Here is a 21,233-nt window from a genome sequence, read left to right as displayed (position 1 = left end):
TAAAGCATACAGGCCGTGTTATAATGATGATAAAGAGAAGTAGAAGAGGCAGGTGTATGTACAAGTCCGCAGATACATTTTTCCCTACCTGCCTCGTCGGCCCTCACAATATCGCTAGCGCACTTTTTTGCGCATAGCACAATAGTAAACATGGAGCTACAGTTTCATAATCAAGCCAAGCCCAATCCCGCCTCAAGGCCCTTCTTGTGCTGCTCAGCAAACTCCTCCCATGTCCCCAAATGCACCCCGTAGCTCCTCAACTCGTCCAAATCAACGTTGATACGATACTCATTCCTGTACAACTCTGAATTCATGAGAACGTTGTCCTTAGCGGCAAGCTCCTCTTCCGTATACGGCACCACCTTGACCTGCTTCCTGCCCCCCACCGCAGCCGTCAGCTTCTCCGCGATCTCGCCAATGGTCAAGTGCGCGCCCGCAAGCGTGATCATCTTCCCATTCCACTGATCGCGCTCGATCAGCGCCCTCGCCGCAAAGCGGCCAATGTCGTCGGGATCCAGACACGCGAGCTTCAGCTGCGGGTCCAGGGCGGTGCGGATCTCGCCGTGCGAGGCCAGGCGCGGATACATGAACGCCACGCCGGGCGGCAGGAAGTTGCTGAAAAACATGGCGGGGCGCAGGAGCGTCCAGCCGTCAGCGAGGAAGGCCGCACCGCGCACCTCGTCCTCGATCGCCTTCTTCGACCGCATGTACCACTTCATGCCGGGCCACGCGTCCAGCTCGGCCAGCGCGCGCTCGCTGCTGAGGACCGACACGGAGCTGTACACGGCGCGCGTGACGGTGCCCGCGGCCTTGCAGGCGGCCAGGATATTGCGCGCGTGATGCAGTTCCGTTTCTGGGGCAGTGAAGTTGGGGTTGACGTTGATGAAGACGCCCGTGCAGGTGGCGGCGGCGGCGTTGAGGGAGGCCGGGTCGTCGAAGTTGCCCGGGAACAGCTTGACGGATGGGCTGAGCGCCGCGAGGGCTTTGGAGGCGTCTGAGGCGGGGTCCCGGACGAGGGCGTGGATGGTCACGGGGATGTTGCGCTCGGATGCGAGGGCCAGGAGGGCGCGGGTGGTCCCGCCGCCTTGACGGCCTGTTGCGCCCGTTACTAGGATTGTGTGCGCCATTGTTCTTTTTGCAGGTTGTGTGGATTGTGTGGAGAGTGTGTGAGTGGAGTGAGAGGAGGATGTGAGGCGCACACACAACCCTTCATATCGTGAGGTGAGGGGTTGCGGTGTTTTGTCAGCAACGAATCCTTCGCCGACCCTCCGACGAGAGTGAGACGGAGCCCGGATGTGGTCCTGTTGGCGGGGGCCAAACAGGGATAAGCGAGAAAAGAAATCCGGTAATCCTTCATATCCGATGAATCAGTTGTTTCCAACTACACAGCTTTGTCGTTTACGGTCAAGTAGGTTTATACCGTTTCTCGGGTCAGGCATGGGATCTCTTTGATACCTTACTCCCTCTGTGTGTTGATATCCGAACTAAATGACGGACACCCCCTCAAAAGCTTTAACTGTGTTCAAGTTTCCAAACGTGTGAACTGCGTCCGTTAATGCTCTTCCCGATGGCATGTACAATCATACATAAATTCACATCTCTATGTGATCATGGCACTCCAGGCGCTGAAAAGGTCTTCTTCCGACCCGTCCCATACTGGGGGCAGTCACATTTGGTGCACGAGCCATATCTGCGGTTAGATCACGCCATTATCAGTTTAGGAGCGTATGTTTTGAAACAATGCAATGTAATAATAAAGCTGTGAACAGATTAGAAGGTTATCTAAGGCGTGTTTGATTAGAATGCCAGCACAGTTTGTAGAGCATACTCACAAACAACTTCTGAAACTCTCCAAGCTCTGGCAAGGCTCGGCTGAAAGATTAGCCCACAAGATAAATGCGCGATAACTTGCGTGGGATGGTTGACGGATAACTTGTTTTCGAAATGGCAGCACCCGCTTGTCGAAAAAGAAAAAAAGCGTTCGCAACCAGAAACTCTGCCTATCGGAGCCACTGGCAACTTGACGTGTTGCGGCATTATTGGTATTGGATGGCTTTGCTAAATTATCTAAATGGCTGGTCGACCGCCCGCATTGTTGACGGCGGGCCCCGTGGGGGAGGCAGAGAGGGTCGGATGCCAAGCCGAGTTCCGCCCTGCATCTACCAGGGGGTCTTCAGCCATGAATTCTTCAGCCATAAGCCATACAGAATCCTAATATGATTGGTTGCATTTTGGGACAGCTATCTTTCTATATATAATAGCCGAGCATGACTTCGTATTTTGGACAGTGACAAGGGAGAACTGCCGGGGAGGGTCCCAATCAAGACCCTGGTAGGAAGAGGCGTAAGCCCATTCTGTTTCTTTTTGCTTGATGCCCAACGGTAACAGCAGGAAAATTGTGCGACGACAGCATCTGAAAGACCAAATATAATTTTTACTATTGGGCTTTCTATTCTTAACTTGTTGCAGAAGGTCGATTTCATAAATACGTTTGACAGGGAGACGTTGCAGTGAATAGCACCGCAAGTCTTGCATTTGAGGAAGTGTAAAGTTATTCTGCAGATCATCTCTGGCTTCTCGACCGGTTCTCCGGCTTGCATATCATACCGTGTATAGAACATATCCCTGAAAGGCAGACTGGAAGGCAGTTTTCGCTGAAGTGGTGTAATCGGAGCTGATAGAGCAGACCTATGGGGTGCGTTGGCAGGTGCAGAAGCTCCAAGGCTTAGGCTCAGTCCCGACCACTGATGTCAATCTTCATATGGGTTGCTAGCCTTGGGATAGCCGAGGGCATTTGCCGACTGATCCGTGTATCAGAAGGCGAAGGAGGGAGCGTAGCTATGGGTAGCATCCCTAATGGGTGACTGATATCAACTATAAAAGCTCGAGTGTCGCCTTGCAAGTCCAGCATCAATCATCCAATGCACAGCACAAGCTTGTTGCGCAGGCCCGACCCTCTTACATCTGATACCATATAGCCTCTTCTACTCTAGCAATTTCAGACATCATGGACCAACTGGCCAACCAGGGTATTGACGAAGACAGTGTCTACACCGGAGCGTGGATCAATTGGAGCCGTGGTCGAATCGGCGGCGCTACCATCACTCTCACGCGTCAAGAGGGCCAGATTCTCACAGCATCCTTAGCTTTGTTTGTGACTATAGCAGGAACAAGTTTCTTCAGGCTGATATGTTTCGCCTTGCATTGGGTTTCGTCCTCAGAAGCCCCGCAAGACGGCATATATCACCAGACGCAGGCAGTTCTACGGAACGCGACCACGAGCGCAAACGGGCTTCGGAATTTCCTTTTGCTGGCTTGGGCCTGGAGAGCCCACCAGCGTCAAGTGCTTAGCCGCTTGGTTCCTATGATCGCATTCGCAGCTTTGATTGCTTTGGCTTTCAGCGTCTCCAGCATCTTCGTATCTCGGGTGTCGACCTCGACCGGTGACGACGTTCTCCTGAAGGGGTCCAACTGCAGAGCATATTTTGTCCAACCACTTCCGCTTAACCTCACATCTTTATCTTCATCCTACTGGAGCCAGCAGGGGGCCGCATCTCTGAACTACGCCCGATACTGTTACAATGGAAACGTGCTGAAGCAGAATTGCAAGACATACATCAAGGATAGGTTACAGTACTCCAAACGACTGAATGCTTCCTGCCCCTTCTCGAATGAGATGTGCCTCCATACCAACTCAGTTCTCCAGCTGGACACGGGTTATTTGGACAGCCATGATGACTTTGGGATAAACGCGGCGCCTGACGATCGTTTTGCGTATCGAAGCGTTGCGACATGCGCACCCCTCAAGAGAGACGGCTATGTACGCACACAGCCAATCCCGGGCAACGAAGAGAACGTCGAGTCCTTTTATTTCTTCGGGAACATGGGACGCAATGATACGGATTCGCCGGCATTCTCCTGGAAAGCTTGGCAGGAGCCGGTCTTGGGGGAAGATCTGTCCTTCAATTTCTCGGACTATACAGTATGGTAAGTGAAACATATCACTTAGTCGTCTTCTAAGAAGCTCTGGCTGATGCGATGCAACATCTCGAGCAGGGCTATGGCCTACCGCGGAGGAATCCCTGACAACGAACAGACAGACTGGCTGCCCATCCCAGAGCTGCGTCCCGACGACGCCGACGTTGCCTTCATAGCGGTCATAGGCCACAGCGTAACCTTCATTGAGCAAGTCAATGATCCAATCTTCTCCGCGCACCGCCCGGCTGGGATGAGAAACGTGAATCCACAGTGGCCAGATAGCCGAGACATGACCTACTTTTCGGACCACACAGACGGCATTATGGCGTGTACGATGCAACACCAAATCTGCGATCCCAACAAGCCCCCGAAAACGGGATGCACGCCACTGACAGCTGCCGCCAGCTTGCGGCCTGTTTTGAACGAGACACTCTCGTCTGAACTCCAGCGGACGTACGCCAAATCTATCCTGTCTCTTATCATCGATGCTCATATAGAGGTCGTCGACTTCATCCAGATGCTCGGAATAACGGCGCTCGACGCCCGCAACGCGTTTTATGGACCTCTCTCAAACCCTGTGCCAGACAACCAGTGGGAGAAGGAGGTGGAGCTGTGGTGGCAGGGGACTCTGGCCGCACTGCAGCTCTTAATCACAGAACAGGCTACGGGCCCATCGATGGTCGAGGCACAGCAGCTATTTTCAAAGCCGCAAACAGAGGAAGAAAAGCTTCGGTGCGAAAATCAGGTGTGTCCGTTCTCAAATTTGTTTCTTGCCAAAAGAAAAAACAACCAAACATGAGAGGAAGAAGGGGAGCCCAGGCAAGACTTGAAGACTAATTTCAATTGGCTTTGACACTCGCTAACAACCTGTCGCCACGCATCCAGAAAATCCGGAGCACAGCCTACACATCCTTCAGCACCCTCGGCCTCGCCATCATCTTCTCGCTCGGCGGCACCTTCATCATCCTCTCATACACACTCGAGCCATGCGTCGCCTACATCCAGCGCAAGCGCAACCTCGACGTCTACCACCGCCTCGAATGGGTAACGAATGGCACACTACAGCTGCAGCGCTTGGCCCACGAGGAACTCGGCCTGGGTACTTGGACCGGCGCCGCCACGGAAGTCCCGGTCGTGGTTGCGTCCGCAACAAGCGGCACTAAGCTTGCAGTGGTGGATGTGTCAGACGTGGATCATCCGGTCCTCATGGCGCCGCCGGAGACGCTGGAGGTGGTGATGGCGGGTGGGAAGATGGCTGGCGCTGAGACGGCGTCGTCGAATTGAGAGATTGCTACAGGCGTCATCCGCCCTTTGCTGGTTGTGCAACACGTGCAGAGTTTGGATGGTGATGCGTATTGCGGCAGGATGCCGGGGGATTCATTCCTATAAACAAGGCAACAAATCACAGGATCGAATTTTTAGCGCTATTGTTCGCGATACACAATTCTTGACTGTGCCATATCATCTTCATAGGATGTTAGTGATGGAGAAGTTGGGTGGGTGGCTAAAAGTGATGCCTCAATTGAAAGACTGACTGCTGCCTACCCAACCGCATCCTCAGCTTTTTCGAGTAGAAAATACCGGAGTGCTTGAACTGCAGTCACTGACTCATTGGCTTCTTTACCTAAGTATACAATGTGGGCCCAAGCGCCTTGCTTATGTCACCCAGCGCTTCCGTGAAACAGCCCCACCTTGAGTCTTCTTGCTTCGCCGCAATGATGCCTGGAAACACATCACTCATTTCACCGCCATCTCCAGGCAATTGATAAGCCAGGTCTACGCCGTCTACATCTGCATCTCTCGCCTGTCTCTCTACGGCCTCTCTTTTCATCATCTCAGTGCTTCCGCTTGTCCAAATCTTGATGCCCTGGCTCTCCGCTGGAAAATTACAATGAGAAGTTCTGCAACTAGACTGTCTCATTTTTAACTCTGCGTGCTCCTCTGGTGTTTCATTTTGAGCGTCTACACAGATTATGGCATTGCTGGCCTCTGTTACATCCACCGGCGCAAGACTCTGGAGAAGCAAGCATGTTCTGTTGACTTCGCCATCCAGAACTCTTTCAATCTTCTGCCGGGGTAAGCGCCATCCAACCCCCATTCGAATTTTCAACTAAATTGCTATAGGAAAACCAATCAGTCGTGAGGACGTTTTCAAATTCACGGGTGGTCGCTTTTTGGTTAAAGAAAAGGAAGCATGCGACCAAAGGTATCTGAAGTTCGACTTGGACCAGCTCTGCGCTGTAGTCGCTTCTACGGGCAGCAAATCGCCCGTCCGCACAATTGAGAAGGAGGAGAGCGGATACTGCAAGGTATTGCTCATGACCAAGGAAGACGGGTCCGAGCTTGTTGCTAAGCTCCCGTTTTCTTACGCCGGACCCCCAAAGTACATGACAGCATCCGAGGCTGCCGTCATGCAATACGGTATGTCTTCCTTTGTGCAATCAAGAGCTTTACACCTAATCATTCCGGTGTCAATAGTGCATGACCACACCGAAGTCCCGGTCCCAAAACTCCTAACGTGGAGCGCCGACGCTTCAAATCCAGTTGGCGCCGAATACGTCATAATGGAGAAGGCCGCTGGCTGCCGGCTGTCCAAGAAATGGGCCGAGATGGATCTTGAAATCAAATTCAAATTCATCGCAAACCTGGCCGAGCTTGAGGCTAAACTGGCAGGGGTGGATTTTCCTGCGTATGGAAGTCTCTACCTCAAGGAGTCCCTGGACGATGGCGAACAGTACGAGCCTCTAGCGCCAGAGATAGACCCTGATGGCCGCTTTTGCATCGGACCGTCTTGTGAGCGCGAGTGGTTCCACGAGGAAGACACGGAAGCTATAGAGGCCCGCTTCGATCGAGGACCCTGTGAGTAGCACTACGCTGCTTGCTATTCCTGACTAACGAGAATCTATTACCAGGGCTCACTCTGCCTGCTTTCGGCAATGCGGTTGCGGATCGAGAGATTGCACGTATCGAACTGAACCCCAAACCAGATGTGCCTTACGGGCCACCCCGCGGCTCGATTGAAGAGCAACTCCATGTGCTGGAAATGGCCAAGACTCTCTATTCCAGGAGTGACCCAGATCCCCACAGTGGAAACTTGGCTTTCCAGACGCTGTGGCACCCCGACCTGCACATGGGAAACATTTATGTTTCTGATGAAGATCCGACCAAGATTTCCTCAATCATCGATTGGCAATATTGCGTTGTTGCGCCCTTGTTCTGCCAGGCCCGCTTTCCCGCACTCCTAGAAGTCGACTATGATGACTACAAGTACGGTTCAGAGATTCCAAAACCTCAATTCCCAGAGAACTTCCATGAGCTGGACGAAGACGATCAGAATGCCGCAAGATCCAAGGCCGAAATGCAAATCCTGGCTAAGGTGTATGAGAAGTTCTCTGGTTATGATATGAAGAGAGCATTACGTGTTCCCTGGTTTTTCCCCTCACTCTTCAATCGTTGCGGGAGCACTTGGCAGCGGGGGGCCGTGCCTCTTCGTCCTTGCCTGATCCGAACAGCGCAATATTGGACGGAAATGGGATGGGCCGGCGACTGTCCATTGAAGTTCAGCGAGGATTACCTTGAAAAGTCAAAGAAGGAAGTTGAAGAGTATCAGGCCTACATAGATACCCGGCGTGGGATTATGAAGCTCATGCATACTACTTCTGAAGGCTGGTTCCCCCCTGATGTTGATTTCGAGGCGGTACAGAAGATGACCAAGGAGCTGCGAGAAAAGTTCATAGAATTCGGTATCAAAGAGGGAGTTTCGCTTGAAGAGATTCAGGCGACATGGCCTTTCTGATAAAGGCTTCGGAATTCCTTTTCTCTACGCAAGCTCAATGGTTCACGGTATGAATTTATGACAACGCCACTCACACGTTTCGAGCGAGAACTAAACTCGACCATGTACTTATAGTTAGACTCTCCCCTTAGTTGCAAGACCAAGACATGTAACATTAGATCACGGACGCTATCATTATACTATTATTTATGATTCTGCAGCACAAATGATTCTCTTTGTCCTTGTGCCAGTCTGGGATAGTGCAATGCTAATTTTTGAGGGGAGCTCCTTGGGATCCGCATACCTACATGGTTCGGAGTTACAACGGGGTATGGGGGATCGGTATAGCGTGGTGTTGCGGGTGCTGTGAGGGGCTGTAGGGATAAGCCACTTGCCTTGTTCCAACGCTTGCACAAGACTGTCTACCTATGGAAACTTAGCTTAGTCATTAGTAACAGATTCGCTTGAGAACGTTAGCGTCGGCGGTAAGTTCCCTGACCTTTGGACGGTAACAACGGCGGAAACTTGGCTAAAAGCAAGGGGGGAACGGGTGCTAGCCTAGACCGGAAAATGTGGAAGCTTAATCGCTTTCGGCCTGCAAAGAATGCACTAAGTTGCTCAGATTTGGAGATACTCGATGACGCCGTGAACAGACACTGGGAAATGCAAACTACCATGGGAAACCACTTCCACTGTCTGATATAAGCTTTTTTGCGTAGATATAAGAAGTACCTGGACGCGTGGTACTCAACAATCCAAGCATAACTCAGCAGACAAGAGCCCATCAGCTACCATGCGATTTCTTGTCACCGCAGCTCTGCTGGCCACCGCCGGTGCCGGCTCTCTGGCTTCGCGAATCTGGGTCCGCACCGTCTACGAGTTCCCCGGCAGCTGGATCGAAAACATCGCCGTGCGCGACAACGGCAACCTCCTCCTCACCTTCCTGCTCCCCGAACCCGACCTAGTCGAACTGTGCAACCCAGCATCCCACTCACCGACGCCCCGCCTAATCCACCGCTTCGACCCCTTCCCGGGCCTGACCGGCATAACCGAAACCTCCCCCGACGTCTTCGCCGTCATCGCCGGCAACGCGCCCGACATCGACAACCCGAGGTACTCCCTCTGGGAAGCCGACCTGACCTGCGACGATGAGCCCAAAATCACGCCGCTGATCAAGCATTTCCGCGAGGGCTGCCTCCTCAACGGCATGACGACGCTGTCGCCCGCGTCCCGCCACTCCGACTGCAACGACGCCGTCGTCCTCATCTCCGACAGCGCGGGCGGCGTCGTGCTCCACGTCGACCTCAAGTCAAAAAAGGTGTCGACCTTCCTCTACGACCCGCACATCACCATGGCGCCGCCGCCGGCCAACGCTTCTGCCGTGCCGTTCGGCGTCAACGGCCTGCGGTACCGGCCGCAGGACGGCTACCTGTACTTCACCAGCACCGACCGTCGGCTGCTGGCCCGCGTGCGGGCGGATCCGGATGATAAGACTGCTTCCGGCCCCATCGACGTGCTTAATGCGGGTGGCGTGGCGGCCGACGACTTTGCGGTGCGGGAGGAGGGTGACTGCGGGATTGTTGCGTACGAGACGAGCGGGGTGGATGGGCTGGTGGTGAGGGTGGTGGTGAGGGATGGCGAGACGGAGGTGCTGTTGGAGGGCGAGCTGCCGACGTCTGCGCAGTTTGGGAGGACGGAGCGGGACAGGGATACGCTGTACGTGGTGACGAGGGACGCGAAGGTGTTTGCTATTGGGGGGTTTTGAGCGGGCAGTGATGCGTATGTGAAAACATAAATAGCTCTATTCTCCAATATTTAATTGAAATCATTTAGAAGTATCTAACTCTGATCGTAGCTATGATCCGCCTCCTGTATAGTTCTGACCACTCTGGCTGTTCCCCCTCTGCCGCTCAATCTCTTCACGCATTCGGCGGGCCTGCTCAGCCTCATACTCACGGCTGAGCTCATCTCTTCGACGTTCTTCCTCTTCTCGTCTCTTCCTTCGATCTGTTTGAATTATGGGAGAAGAAAGTCAGCTCAGCTCATTTTCCAGTCCACAGAAGTTCTAGGTTTGTGTTGCTTCTCAACAGCCGACTTACCGATGCTTAATACGAGGTGGTCCAACATCTCTGGATTCGGATAATAGAGCTTGTTCTGATTGATCGTAGTGACGCCGATGACCACATCGTAGGGCAACGAATCAAGGACAACAAAATTGTCAGACCAGCTAGTTGTTGTTTTCTTCGGGGTACTCCAGTCTGCCGAGACGACGTACTCTGGCTTTACTGTCCTGCCATCGCCTAATCGGATTTCATGACCCAGGTACTGACGGCGGTCGTGTCCAAGACGATGCGCCGCGCGGGAAGACATGAAGTTGTCGTCTGCACCTGTATCCAGCCGAACATTGACCCAGGACGGCCGTTGTAGTAGCCGGTCAAAGAAGCAAAACTGCTGTACACCTTCCCGAACAATGTCCGAGTCGGGGCTGGATGATCCTTGTGACGAGCTACCGGATTGGTTGGCTGTGCAACGAGGGTCTTGGAGGCACCTTTCTCGCCACGGACTGTCCGGTACCCTGTCAGGAATTTGGTAATCAGCCGGTGACTCATCTCGTTCGATCCATCCAGGGCCAATGTCCGAACGCCCCAGAGGAGATATTGTGGGACTCCTCTGCTGTTCTCGTGCTATCTGCACGCGACTGGGCATCTGCATGGGTGTTTCCCGACCGGACACATCGTGCTCAACCGTCGGTGATAGCTTCTCCACCTCACTCCTTTCCAACATTATGTTCGTTATCTGAGAGTCATCAATGGCTCCGGTGAGGAAAGGTTGCGTCGAGTCGAGCGGATGTGCTACGGAGGCGAACATGTTCGAAAGGGCGACCGGGGTAGAGTTAATTTCACTGCGTGCATCCCTAGCTGTCGACGCGTCCTCCGGAGGTGTTCCTCCTCGCGTGGGTGAACTGATAGACTCGGAGAGCAACCTATTGTGTTGATGCAAGAGCTCCAATACCGTTGATTCGAATTCAGATGCTCCCCTGCCATGTGTTGGCCTGGTGGCGCTTTGGCTACCTATATGAACTTAGCGAATGCGCTAACTGTGTGATTCAGGAAGTCATACGACTGTCACTATTGGGCCGCTTAGATTTTTGTTCTTTCGAAGGCCGAGTCCATGCATCTTTTCGTCGTGGCACTCCTGCTGCAGTAGGCGTCGGCCGTGGAGCTGGATCCGATTGGTCGGCGACATTCGCTTCGTGCTCATGGTCGGGTGTCGGCGTGCTACCCTGCTCGTGTTTTCTGGACTTTCCATTTTTACTGGGCCTTGTCCATGCATTGCGCCGTCGGTTTGATGGCTGTGCTGGTGCCACGTTGTCTGCGAGCGGTTCGGTCTCTGGACGATTGGCTTCCATCTCATCTTCCTCTTTTATCTTCTTCCGTTCTTGAAGGAGACGCTCAAAAGACTCATGTGTCACTTCGCCAAGGCGTTCGTGCTTCCATGAACGCTGCAAACGGATCTCATTGCTATAATCCAACCGTGACTTTTCGTCCCATTTCGTCGATGGATTACTGAGAGTTACCCGTATGGACTTCGACAGAGCGCGCTCGCTCTTTAGGGGTTTAGGACAGGTCCTTTTGACGTAGGCGATCGCATGTCTTCGTTGTTGGGACTCGGGTAGGTTGGTGGTCGCATTACCTCCGTACGCACTGATACGTCTAAGCTTGTTAGCCAATAAAACCATGACAAACAATCAGAAGATCTTACAGGCAAACCAAATCGTCGCCAGAGCGCTGCACGACAACTCCCCTGTGGCGCTCCTTGTGCTTGTGCTTGTGCTTGTGCCCTTGCTTCTCGGTCGTATAGGAGATTACCTTCCAGCTGCCGCTTTAGCATTCGTTTAAAACAGAATCAGACATGTCACTTGCCGTTCCTGGAGGACATAGATCGACGCCGGGGTCTTTCGAGTCTAGTATGTTCAGAACAGTTACCACCAGATCAACCAGCAATAGATGCCGTTGCAAATCGACACCGCCAGCTTTCAGTAATGACGCACTAAACATCCTAGCACTTTAAGGGATAACATACCGTTCTGAGAAGTGATGATGGCGTCGCCGGGAAAATCCACCATCGGCGTTTCCTCGTCGGGGCTATTGGCTCTCCGTACTTCGGACATGGGCGCTGATAGAAGTCTAGCTTCTATATTGAACTCACGTCTCACTTGATGGTTGGAAGCTACGAGTCTGCATCTCGTCCTGTAAGGAAAATTGTGAACGTGTCCGAATGAGAAGGCAGAAACTTTAGTGGGGCAAATCCAAAGACGTAGATAGAGCCTCAATTGCCAGGCAGATACAGAGGCAGTGCATACGCCGGCAGGCAACTGGTGCATCATCTGCCATCATGAAGAAAATCACGCAGCTAGGCTCAAAGGTCTCACCGGACGAGAATGAGGCGGAGTGTAATTTTTTCTTATTGGAGACACGTAGTCTGCTGGCATGTGTTTATTGATCGAACCATACATTCGGGGCAACAAGGCAGATTTCTACAGCTGAGGCCTTGTGGGTTTAAATACCACGGTTGGGGCTTCAGATGAATTTATCTGTGGGGGAAAACAGTTGGCCAGATGCACAACTCCATCACTGCAAGATCATGCCGCCCAGGAAGCGCCGCCGCATTAAACGGATTCATAAAACTCCTCTTGAACAGGCTAGAATGACGGAATGAAATTGCAGATTGCAGGTGTGGTTGCACATCTTGGCTGAGCGTTGGGAAAGCGGGGTCGCGTCCATCAGCCACCACAGGAATAAAGACCCGGCATATGCGAGTTGTAAGCCTGCATATTGTTACATTGATGCGTAAGACTCACTGACAATCATCTTCAAGTAAATTACTTCAAATAATTAAACCCAACGATGGTTTCAATCACAAGCCGTCCCGAATGCTTTTGCATATTTCGGGATCCTCAAAGCCATGTCAGAAAAAGTTCCAGACACAAACGAGATACGAAATGGCTATGCGGAGCTTGCGGAGATCATGGGTCCCCACCCTGGAATGGCCTTGTTCACACGCTTTTCGTCACTGTCAACGCGTAATCTTTTGTACATGCAAGCTGAGCTCCTGTACCTTCGACAAAGGCTGCAAACGCTAGATGCCGACGACCGTCGACAAGGGCGCACTTTCCACAAAAGTGCAATTGACTTCATCGAGTCAGCAGGGAAAGGCGGAGACCAGGGTCAACAGTGGAGGATAATGGTCGAGGTCCGAGAAAAATTAAAAGAGTACCGTTAGTTATTCCGATTTGAAAACCGTGACTAGTTGCTGAAACATAGTCCAGAAGAGGCCCTGCTTCGTCAGGCACAGGTCAACAGGCTCGACCAGGCTAATGAGCACGATCTCTCAACTTTGAGAAGCTGGCTCTCACTATGTAATGGCGATGGCATTTTCCCCGTCGGAATCGAAGGCCGCCCATGGCGAAACGATCTAGCCGAGATAGAAGACCTCGTTGCGCTCTCAAGTCGAAACCATGACCAATGCACGCAATGGATTGCAGAAACGATGATGCCTTGGCTCTACGACAGGGGCTTTAGGCCTGTCAAGAAATTTGTTAAAGGCACTGATGAAGAAGCAGGATTGGTGAGATGGTGCGACCGACCTTATAGAATACTCTCGCGGGTTTTGAGTGTTCTGACGTCAACCCTGATTCCATCTCTGGCCATCATTGTCCTATATTTCATCCACGACCCTCTGGCACGTATATTCGCGGCAACGATGTTTTCGGCCCTTTTCTCCTTGACATTAGCGCTCTTGACCAAGGCTAGGGCACCCGAAATATTTGGAGCTACGGCTGCGTAAGTTTCACGCCGTCACTTGTCACTACGTGAAATTCGCTAAACCATTTAGCAGCTTCGCCTCGGTACAAGTGGTGTTTATTGGCAGTGCTGGGAGCGGATAGTAGCGGAGTTGAGGATGAGTGCGTCATCGACCATTCCGGTTTACCATTGGTTCCCGGCGCTGTGTTTGAACAAGGACCCGGAAGCTGCACGTCATCCTTAGGACACCATCTTTTACAAGTTCTGCCTCTCGTGTCTCATGTAAGCCAGAGGCCGCCCGTGACGTTTCCGGCGCGCTTTTTAGCCTTGCTAAACATTCCCCTCAGCTAGGCGGCAGCTTGCGCGTGTCAGCTGAAACCAACATCCGACGTGAATCCAGCCTTATTGCTACCAGCCTAATATGAAGGTTCTGGAAAGGCCTCAAAGACGGAAGTTCGGGCCGAAAATGACATGTGCTTGTACCGTTCTAAGCTGCTTGCGCTTGCTGCAAGCGCTGATGCAGGGGAAATTCACGGCAGCTAATCAGAGTAGGCAATTCGAAATTTTCCGCCCACTACTGGTATTCATACATGAGTCCGAACTTTCCCCTACAAGTACTTGCAAGCCTGCGGCTCATCCACCTTATCCGTACGAATCTCGAAAGGAATGCAGTTTTCCTTACCAACTTCGTGGCCATACGCCTTGTCTGCATAAACAATATATTCGCCATAGGTCTGCGTCGGGCAAGCCAGCCAGTTGCCACCGTCGTAATACAGCTGCGAGATGTCCGGACCAGCCACGCGGGTGAACTTGTCAGTCACGTGGTCAAATGTGATAGAGTTGTACAGAGGCCCGAGGTAGGAGAAGATGCCTCCAGCGGCGCCGGAGATGTCGATGTAGGCTGTGATGCGAAAGTCAGAATCGAAGCTCCAAGAAATCGGTTATTCTGAGATGACGTACTCTGCTGCGTAGCCTGCGTTCCATCTCCATACGTGTTTAGCGCGCCCGCGCTGTTGGGACCATCGAGCACCGGCTCGACATCACCGCATGTGGAGTTGGTCTCCTTGCCGATGTAGAAGAAACCGCCGGACGCCTTGACGTAGCTGTAGTGGATCGGCTGCTCGTACGCCAGGACGATCATCTTGAAGGGGCCTGTGTCGGGGAAGCGGGGATCGACCGGGACGGCGGAGCCGAGTCCGGCGGAGACAAGAGCGGAGGCGATGACGGCTGCGACCTTCATTTTGGCGTTGAGGACGTTGTTGGAGGAGGGTTGATGGAGATGGTATGGATGTTTGGTTCTGGTGTGAGATGTAGAAGGTACACGAGGTAAACAGACTATTATTATATGCGCAGTGTCAAGCAGGGTGGACGTAGTTAACATTCGCCGCCGGAGATGGACGGAGAACAGCCTCGCTCGTATTTTTGCTTGGCTTGCGTAGATCACGAAACACCCCGCACACAAACAACGACTACATTCATTGAAACAGTATTGATTCGTATGCACAGACCGCAGTTTATAGTCACACAGGCATGCGAGGAGCAATCCGCTTCATTGAACTTGCTCGTCGAGGCTCAAAATCGCTGACCGTTGTGCAGGTCTGCAATCTATTTTTGGATGTTCAGCTGCGGTTATTCTGTGGAGGAAATCAGCCCGCCGATGCAGCGGTGCAGAGTGAACAAAATACCAGAATAAAGCACTCCTTGAGTTGATGACGTAGGTCGTGTCACTTGAGACATATCCATGCCAAGGAAGTAATTATAGCAAGACTCTAACTGTAACAAGATAGGCGCAGTATGTCATCACAAACCTCAAATAGACATAAGTAGGTCTACGCAAGCACGATATCCTCAAATATTCGGTCTGCTTTTACCCACGCTTGAAGAACAATGAAGCCGCAATTGAGCCTGTAAAAGAAATCCCCTCTTTTCTCAACCATCAAAACGTCAACAATAGGCTCAGGGTAGTCGTCGTCAAGTTCCTGTCTGAATTTACCTGGCCGCTTGTCCAACTTGCATCCTTTACATTTGCACCACTCCGGTGTAGAATAGATGAAGCAGTTCGTATTCGAGATCGAAAGAGCGATGAATGTGAGACGTCTTGTGCATCCGTTCGAGTTGGGAGGCCGATTAGGCATCCTCACCTTATGTTCTCTGGAACACAGCGCTCCGACCCGTCTGCCACAATCATCCATAATATAGCAAAACATGCTGTAATCATTGCTACAGATTGTATGAAGCTTGCAGGGATCGGGTAGCCTATAGCAAATGTTGAAAGATGCCTTTTGAGCGCGACCGAAGAGTAGGCGGGAATTCAAGTATCCGTCGAATGAGAGAGCGCAGTTGACAAATGCAGATCGAGGAGCACCATCGACCGCTATACTCGCAGTACTGCAGTCACCACCTGACAATGCTTGATCAAAGAAGTCACTATAGTTTGGCCATCGTGACTCGATCTGAGGGTAAATTTTGCCCCTTTCTAAGCGCAGGGGGCGTTCAATACACCCGAGTGACCAGGATAAGGCCATAATTGTCTCCGCTCTCTTCCCCCAGAAATAGTTTTCTTCTTCATGAGCCTCGATTGCTAGGAATAATGTCTTGTCCTCGCACTGGTAAAGCTCGAACCATCTCACAAGTGCCCCACAGAAATCCATCGCAATGAAACCACAAACAAGAGAGCTCGGGGTGTGCTGGATGTCGACGGCAATTGAAGACCAAGCCCAGCTAGGAAATATGGATTGAGTTTCGAAACGCGCCGCATCTGAGAACCATAGCAAAGCCCGATTGAAGCCTGGCCGTGGCATTGAAAATATTGAGCAGTCTGGTGTAGGATACAAAGCATGCACTATGCCAACAAAAGCGTTACAGATGTCTGACTGGTAACGCAATGACCGCATAGTGTATGCTTGCAAGTGAAATGCGTACGCGTTAAAATGATTCTCCTGGGGGTCATCCGGCCATAGGCGGATGCCATCAGCATCTGAGAATCTCTCAGTTCCATCTTCTGTGCGAGACGAAGTTTCGCAGACGAAGTAGACTTGACTGGTGGTAAAGAAAAGCTTGCGTCTGGCTAGTGCAGCTTCTTGATACGTCCATCCGCGGGTCATCCACTTGGACTCTGACAAGCTCTCTTCCAAAGATGGCAGTAGGCTTGATAGTATTCCTAGTCCGGGAACATGAAAAGCCTTTTGCGTGGGAGCGTGATGGCGTTTTCTAGAGATCCCAGCGATTCCTGAATCCATGTCTGTGCCTGAAACATCGATGAGCACAAGCAAGGCTGCGCTGAAAACGGCATCCATAGCGTCGATCTGCGCTGCTCGGATTTCTGGGTCATCTTGAACGATACATAGACGGTCGGCCCAGAGGTATCGTTGCCCCAAGAATAAGCAACACTGCATAGCGTCTCGGATCGTCTTCGGTATTGTGTCCAAGCGTAAGCCTCCGGGCTGGCTGATACTGTTAAGAGTCAAGCGTTCGGCTTGGACTTTTGAAGGATCGGGGTTATCGCCCCAAACATAGCTTAGAGCGACGAAGACCATGTTGCTGTTCGCTAGCACGATCTGTTGATTCCAAATATCGATGAGGTAGAAATTTTGTGGAAGAGGTCGTGAGGGGGGATCCCGACAATTCGGATGGCTTTGAAGGCACCCAGCAAACTGCGACCGGATGGTTTGCCAATTTATCTCACTTCCAACGAGTGAGTGGTATTCTTCCTGACGAAGGCTTAACGTTGAGAAGGGTACTTCCAATATCCGTGTATTGTATTCCTCGCTGAAGAGGGCAACGAAGCTACCCCCATCACCAGCACTACTCTCCAGGTAGAGTAGGAGAATGGGCCAGTGTGGCAACATGGACCCGGTATCACGTAGGAAAAGGCGCATTTCCTGTGTACCCACGTCGTTTCGTGTATCTGAGAGAGTGCTCCTTGCAATGTGGGTGATCAACTGACAAAAAGGGCATTCTGATATAGTCGCATCAGAAACTGTGGTGCATATCGCAGTATCTTTGGGATCTTTGCCGCAAAAGAAAAGATGGAGAAACGGCAGGTGTCGACAACTCTCGCATAGAGGCAGTGCGGGCGCTCTCCGCCGGGAACACCGAATGCATCTTTTCTGGGTAGCACGGAAGTTTTTCGGATCATGGGAACTCCTTTTCAGAAGGCGACGAAATATCAGGCCTTGAGAACGGTACAGTACCCTCATGATATGACGTCCGAATGGGCCACGATCGATCAGGCGTTTAGAAGAGTCGAGTAATTTCCTGACAGGACGTCCAAATGGGCCCATCCAAGGAAAATTTCGACGTTTATTCCACATTTCCTCCGCGTCGGGAAACTCCCATGGAAAAATCCATCGTAGCCAAGCCGTGTTGGAAATTATAGTCACTTTGTCATTGCGACAAAAGTCGGGATGCGACTTGTTGTACTCAGCAAAATTGATCGGAAGATGGACAGAGAATCTTCGCCTTCGAAAAGAAATCGAAGCCAGGGCTGCCTTCTGCTCTGGAGAATGGTCTCCGGGACTGCCTCTGACTGGAATTCTGGTCTCATTGCCGTTCGGGATAGGACATGGGGCCATTTGTGAGGGGGCGTCATCCACCACAGACGCCAAGTTGTTGAAGCCGCTAAAAGAATTCCGACGTCGGATTGGCATTGTGATATCATCACAAGCTGCCGAACACGAGTATAGATTTGATCAACAAGAAATTTGGACACTGCGTGCAAAGCTGTCGTGATTACGGAACCATTGTTGCGAAGGTGGAAAAAGCGCGGTTAGCAGACTGAATGACGAGGGACTGAGCGGTTAAGTCTTCGAAATATGTGGGTCGATGCGGCGCGGGGGCTAAGCGCTCTGCGACTCAATCGCTTTGGGTCCACTCAATCCTTGTGAACCAATGATAATGACCACTTGCTATGTATATCCTCCTTGTCGATCACGCTTTACTTCCCGCCCGGGCCCGTCGGCGCTTAATTGCTGACAGTGCCTAGTGGTGGTGGTTCAGACATAACACGCGCAGGCTGTATGTAATGGTCCGTGCACTTGAGCGCGTGCGATTGGCTGTACGACTTAGCATCAATCGCGGGTGCTAATCCAAGGAGACTAAACACACTGGTAGCGCTGACAAGATATTGGCGGTGGGTACGCTGGGTGGTGCATTGGTTGAAGCTATCGTCCAGACGTGTATGTAGAATTTTTAATTCGACACTCTCGTCCGGACGATATCTTACTCTTCACGAGTCTTCTACCTCCAAATCCCCATCATTAACATTGTCCTATTATACAGCGCAGTCAAAGGTCGCGAAGCCGTGCTATCTAGGATATATACGCTGCATCTCCAAGAACCCGGTATGTGATACATCATTGAACTCTACAAAGTGCCTTGACAAGGAAAGGGCCGACGAAGGCGCCGCCACACTAGGTGGCGAGCATAAGGACCAACAACACTACGAAAGTACAAAATAAGGAGCCAACCAACCAAATCCTTTTCAATCTCTACAACTCGCTCCAAAACATACCCCTCACGTTCCACGTCTTCCACTTCAACCACCACATCCCCATACCAATAGACCTCCACGCCGCGCACATCTTCAGCCACATTGACCTCTCCGCCCGCTGGCCCAGCAACTGCCACCCTCCCACTCACCCTCCCCTGACCCAGCACCACGTAAACCATCAACAGCATCAGCAGCACAGCGCTGCACTGGGCTCTGCCCCCCTACGGCGACCCCGCCGCGAAGCTCGTCGCCACGGCATCGCGACCCATCGACATCCACACCGCAGCCCAGGCGCTGCGGGCCGCCGTCACCGCGCAGGACACGCCGAGGGGGACCTCACGCCGCTGCGTTGCGCGGGGCGCAGAGCGGCGACCTCGCCGCCGTCAAGCTGCTGCTCCTCCACTGCGATGCCAAGGACCTCGACGCGAGCGAAGTCACCACGCTCACGTCGTTGGGGAGCTGCTCGACGAGGGCGGCGGCGTTGACGGCGAGAGAAAGATCGGTACCGGGCGGCGCTGCATGCGGCCGTGGCCAGCCGGGTGTGTGGGGTGTGTGGAGCAGATGGTGAGCGGGCCGCGACGGGTTTAGGAATGCGTATGACATGCTGCTGCAGATGGCGACGTATCGCGGTGATGAGGAGACCGTGAAGATGCTGCTGCCCGAAGAGCTTTTTCATCCAATTTTCTGACGTTTCGAGTTCCGTTCTGTATGTAGAGCGTCATCCTTGTCGACCTTGTTCTCACGTTTAGAATGGGGATCATTGTCGCTGCTGATCTTAGAGCTCCATTGCATGACCCATTCAACGACAGCCTTGCTACGTGCACTCTTGCGAACTAACTGCAGTGGTGTTTTGCCGCGGAAGTCGAGGGCCTGCAAATTTGCACCGCGTTCCACCAAAAACTTGACCGCTTCCAACCTGTTGTGCCTGCAAGCGTGATGCAGCGGTGTTTGTGAATACAAGTCTTTGACGTCTAGGTTATCTCTGGATGATATCAGTGCTTTCATGATCTCGATGTAATCCCCCCTGGCGGCTACGTGGAGGCATGTCTCATTGTACTCCCCGTTCCTTTCGTTTATGTAGTGCAGAGACGGCGTGTACTTTCCAGGTTTATCCTGATACGAGAAGTCTGTGTCGGCATCAAGCAGAATCATAACGGCCTTCCAATTGCATTTTTGCATAGCGAAGAAAAGAATCGTGCACCATCCCCTGCAAACCTGGAATTGATCCAACGGAAGATCCAGCGGAACATAGCATTCTCGATCGACGCCGTGAGCAATTATGAAGGCCAAAACTTTGTTGAAGCGCCTTTCAATAATTTGCTGGATCAACGTATCTCTTTTCCCGGGACCTTCGGCAGTGAACAGTCTTTGGAGTGCGTCAGGATTGATATCGCTGTACTCTTGTTCCAATAAGAGATTAAGAAAGGACAGAAAACGTTTTTGATTAGAGAAGATATCTCTGGGATCCAGGTAGGCAATCACACCGGGACATGCTCCTTTCCGAATCAATCTTCGGGCCAGATCTAGATTGCGATCCAAGAATACTGTTTTGAGGCAGTCATCAAGGATCGAACCGGGATTGTCTAGAGAGAGGCAAGACTCGACAAGCTGATCTCGGATCGGAACCATAAAACCCGGAATGCAAGTGCCCCAATTTTCGACAGTCATTTCCAAAGCCCCGTGGATGTATTCCTTGTGGTATTCTTGGGTGGCACAATCCCAACTGCGCTGCAAGAGTGTAGTAGTGATATCCAGCAAGCGCCGTTCGCACGCGACATTGAGGGCAGTTCCAAGCTCGCCCCCATCCTCGTGAATGTCTATACCTCTCTTGATGAGGGCTTTGACAACGTCATGCATGCCTTGATATACGGCCAGGTAGAGGTGGGAAGTCATAAGATGTTTTCCATCGGCTGTTTCGTATGCCATTCCACAAGATGTCTCCAAAGAAAGGTGGTATTGAGGTACAAGGTAACGGAGCACCTCCTCCGATATAACTTCTGCTTCAATACTGAAGCCCTCATCGACCATTTTCAGAGCCATTCCCTGGAGACCCAGGTAAGTGCTGAGGAGAATAGGACATGAGGCTTCTAATATTTCGCGTTCGCCCAATTTTATTGGAAAAAACCGCGTGGCGCAGAAGCAAAGGAGCCATTTGATGCAGCATGATTCGTATTCGAAGAATTTT

The 21,233-nt window shown here is 52.0% G+C and overlaps 6 protein-coding genes across 6 annotated transcripts; 3 read left to right on the top strand and 3 right to left on the bottom strand.

Annotated features, from left to right (window-relative positions):
- Window positions 1-170: 170 nt before the first annotated feature.
- On the bottom strand, window positions 171-1,127 carry LTHEOB_11044 (Nad dependent epimerase dehydratase; the record flags this gene model as incomplete). Its single annotated transcript, XM_035507757.1, has 1 exon — window positions 171-1,127. One exon carries the CDS (start codon window positions 1,125-1,127, stop codon window positions 171-173), a length of 957 nt encoding a protein of 318 aa, XP_035366797.1.
- Window positions 1,128-3,007: 1,880 nt separating this feature from the next.
- LTHEOB_11043 (Cytochrome p450 protein) lies at window positions 3,008-5,262 on the top strand (the record flags this gene model as incomplete). The annotated part of the gene is made up of 4 exons (XM_035507756.1): window positions 3,008-3,987; window positions 4,057-4,305; window positions 4,384-4,723; window positions 4,864-5,262. The coding sequence occupies 4 exons, from the start codon at window positions 3,008-3,010 to the stop codon at window positions 5,260-5,262; spliced, it is 1,968 nt and encodes a 655-aa protein (XP_035366796.1).
- Window positions 5,263-5,951: 689 nt separating this feature from the next.
- Window positions 5,952-7,774, top strand: LTHEOB_11042 (uncharacterized protein; the record flags this gene model as incomplete). The annotated part of the gene is made up of 4 exons (XM_035507755.1): window positions 5,952-6,054; window positions 6,103-6,399; window positions 6,457-6,837; window positions 6,891-7,774. 4 exons carry the CDS (start codon window positions 5,952-5,954, stop codon window positions 7,772-7,774), a joined length of 1,665 nt encoding a protein of 554 aa, XP_035366795.1.
- A 772-nt stretch (window positions 7,775-8,546) lies between these two features.
- Window positions 8,547-9,518, top strand: LTHEOB_11041 (Six-bladed beta-propeller-like protein; the record flags this gene model as incomplete). The annotated part of the gene is made up of 1 exon (XM_035507754.1): window positions 8,547-9,518. One exon carries the CDS (start codon window positions 8,547-8,549, stop codon window positions 9,516-9,518), a length of 972 nt encoding a protein of 323 aa, XP_035366794.1.
- Window positions 9,519-9,790: 272 nt separating this feature from the next.
- Window positions 9,791-10,621, bottom strand: LTHEOB_11040 (uncharacterized protein; the record flags this gene model as incomplete). Its single annotated transcript, XM_035507753.1, has 1 exon — window positions 9,791-10,621. The coding sequence occupies one exon, from the start codon at window positions 10,619-10,621 to the stop codon at window positions 9,791-9,793; it is 831 nt and encodes a 276-aa protein (XP_035366793.1).
- Window positions 10,622-14,165: 3,544 nt separating this feature from the next.
- Window positions 14,166-14,797, bottom strand: LTHEOB_11039 (Cell wall protein; the record flags this gene model as incomplete). Its single annotated transcript, XM_035507751.1, has 2 exons — window positions 14,166-14,458; window positions 14,518-14,797. 2 exons carry the CDS (start codon window positions 14,795-14,797, stop codon window positions 14,166-14,168), a joined length of 573 nt encoding a protein of 190 aa, XP_035366792.1.
- Window positions 14,798-21,233: the final 6,436 nt, after the last annotated feature.

Source organism: Lasiodiplodia theobromae (genome assembly GCF_012971845.1).
Source record: "Lasiodiplodia theobromae strain AM2As chromosome Unknown scaffold_44, whole genome shotgun sequence".
Classification (NCBI taxonomy): Eukaryota; Fungi; Ascomycota; class Dothideomycetes; order Botryosphaeriales; family Botryosphaeriaceae; genus Lasiodiplodia; species Lasiodiplodia theobromae.
This window is presented reverse-complemented; position numbering and strand designations above follow the sequence as displayed.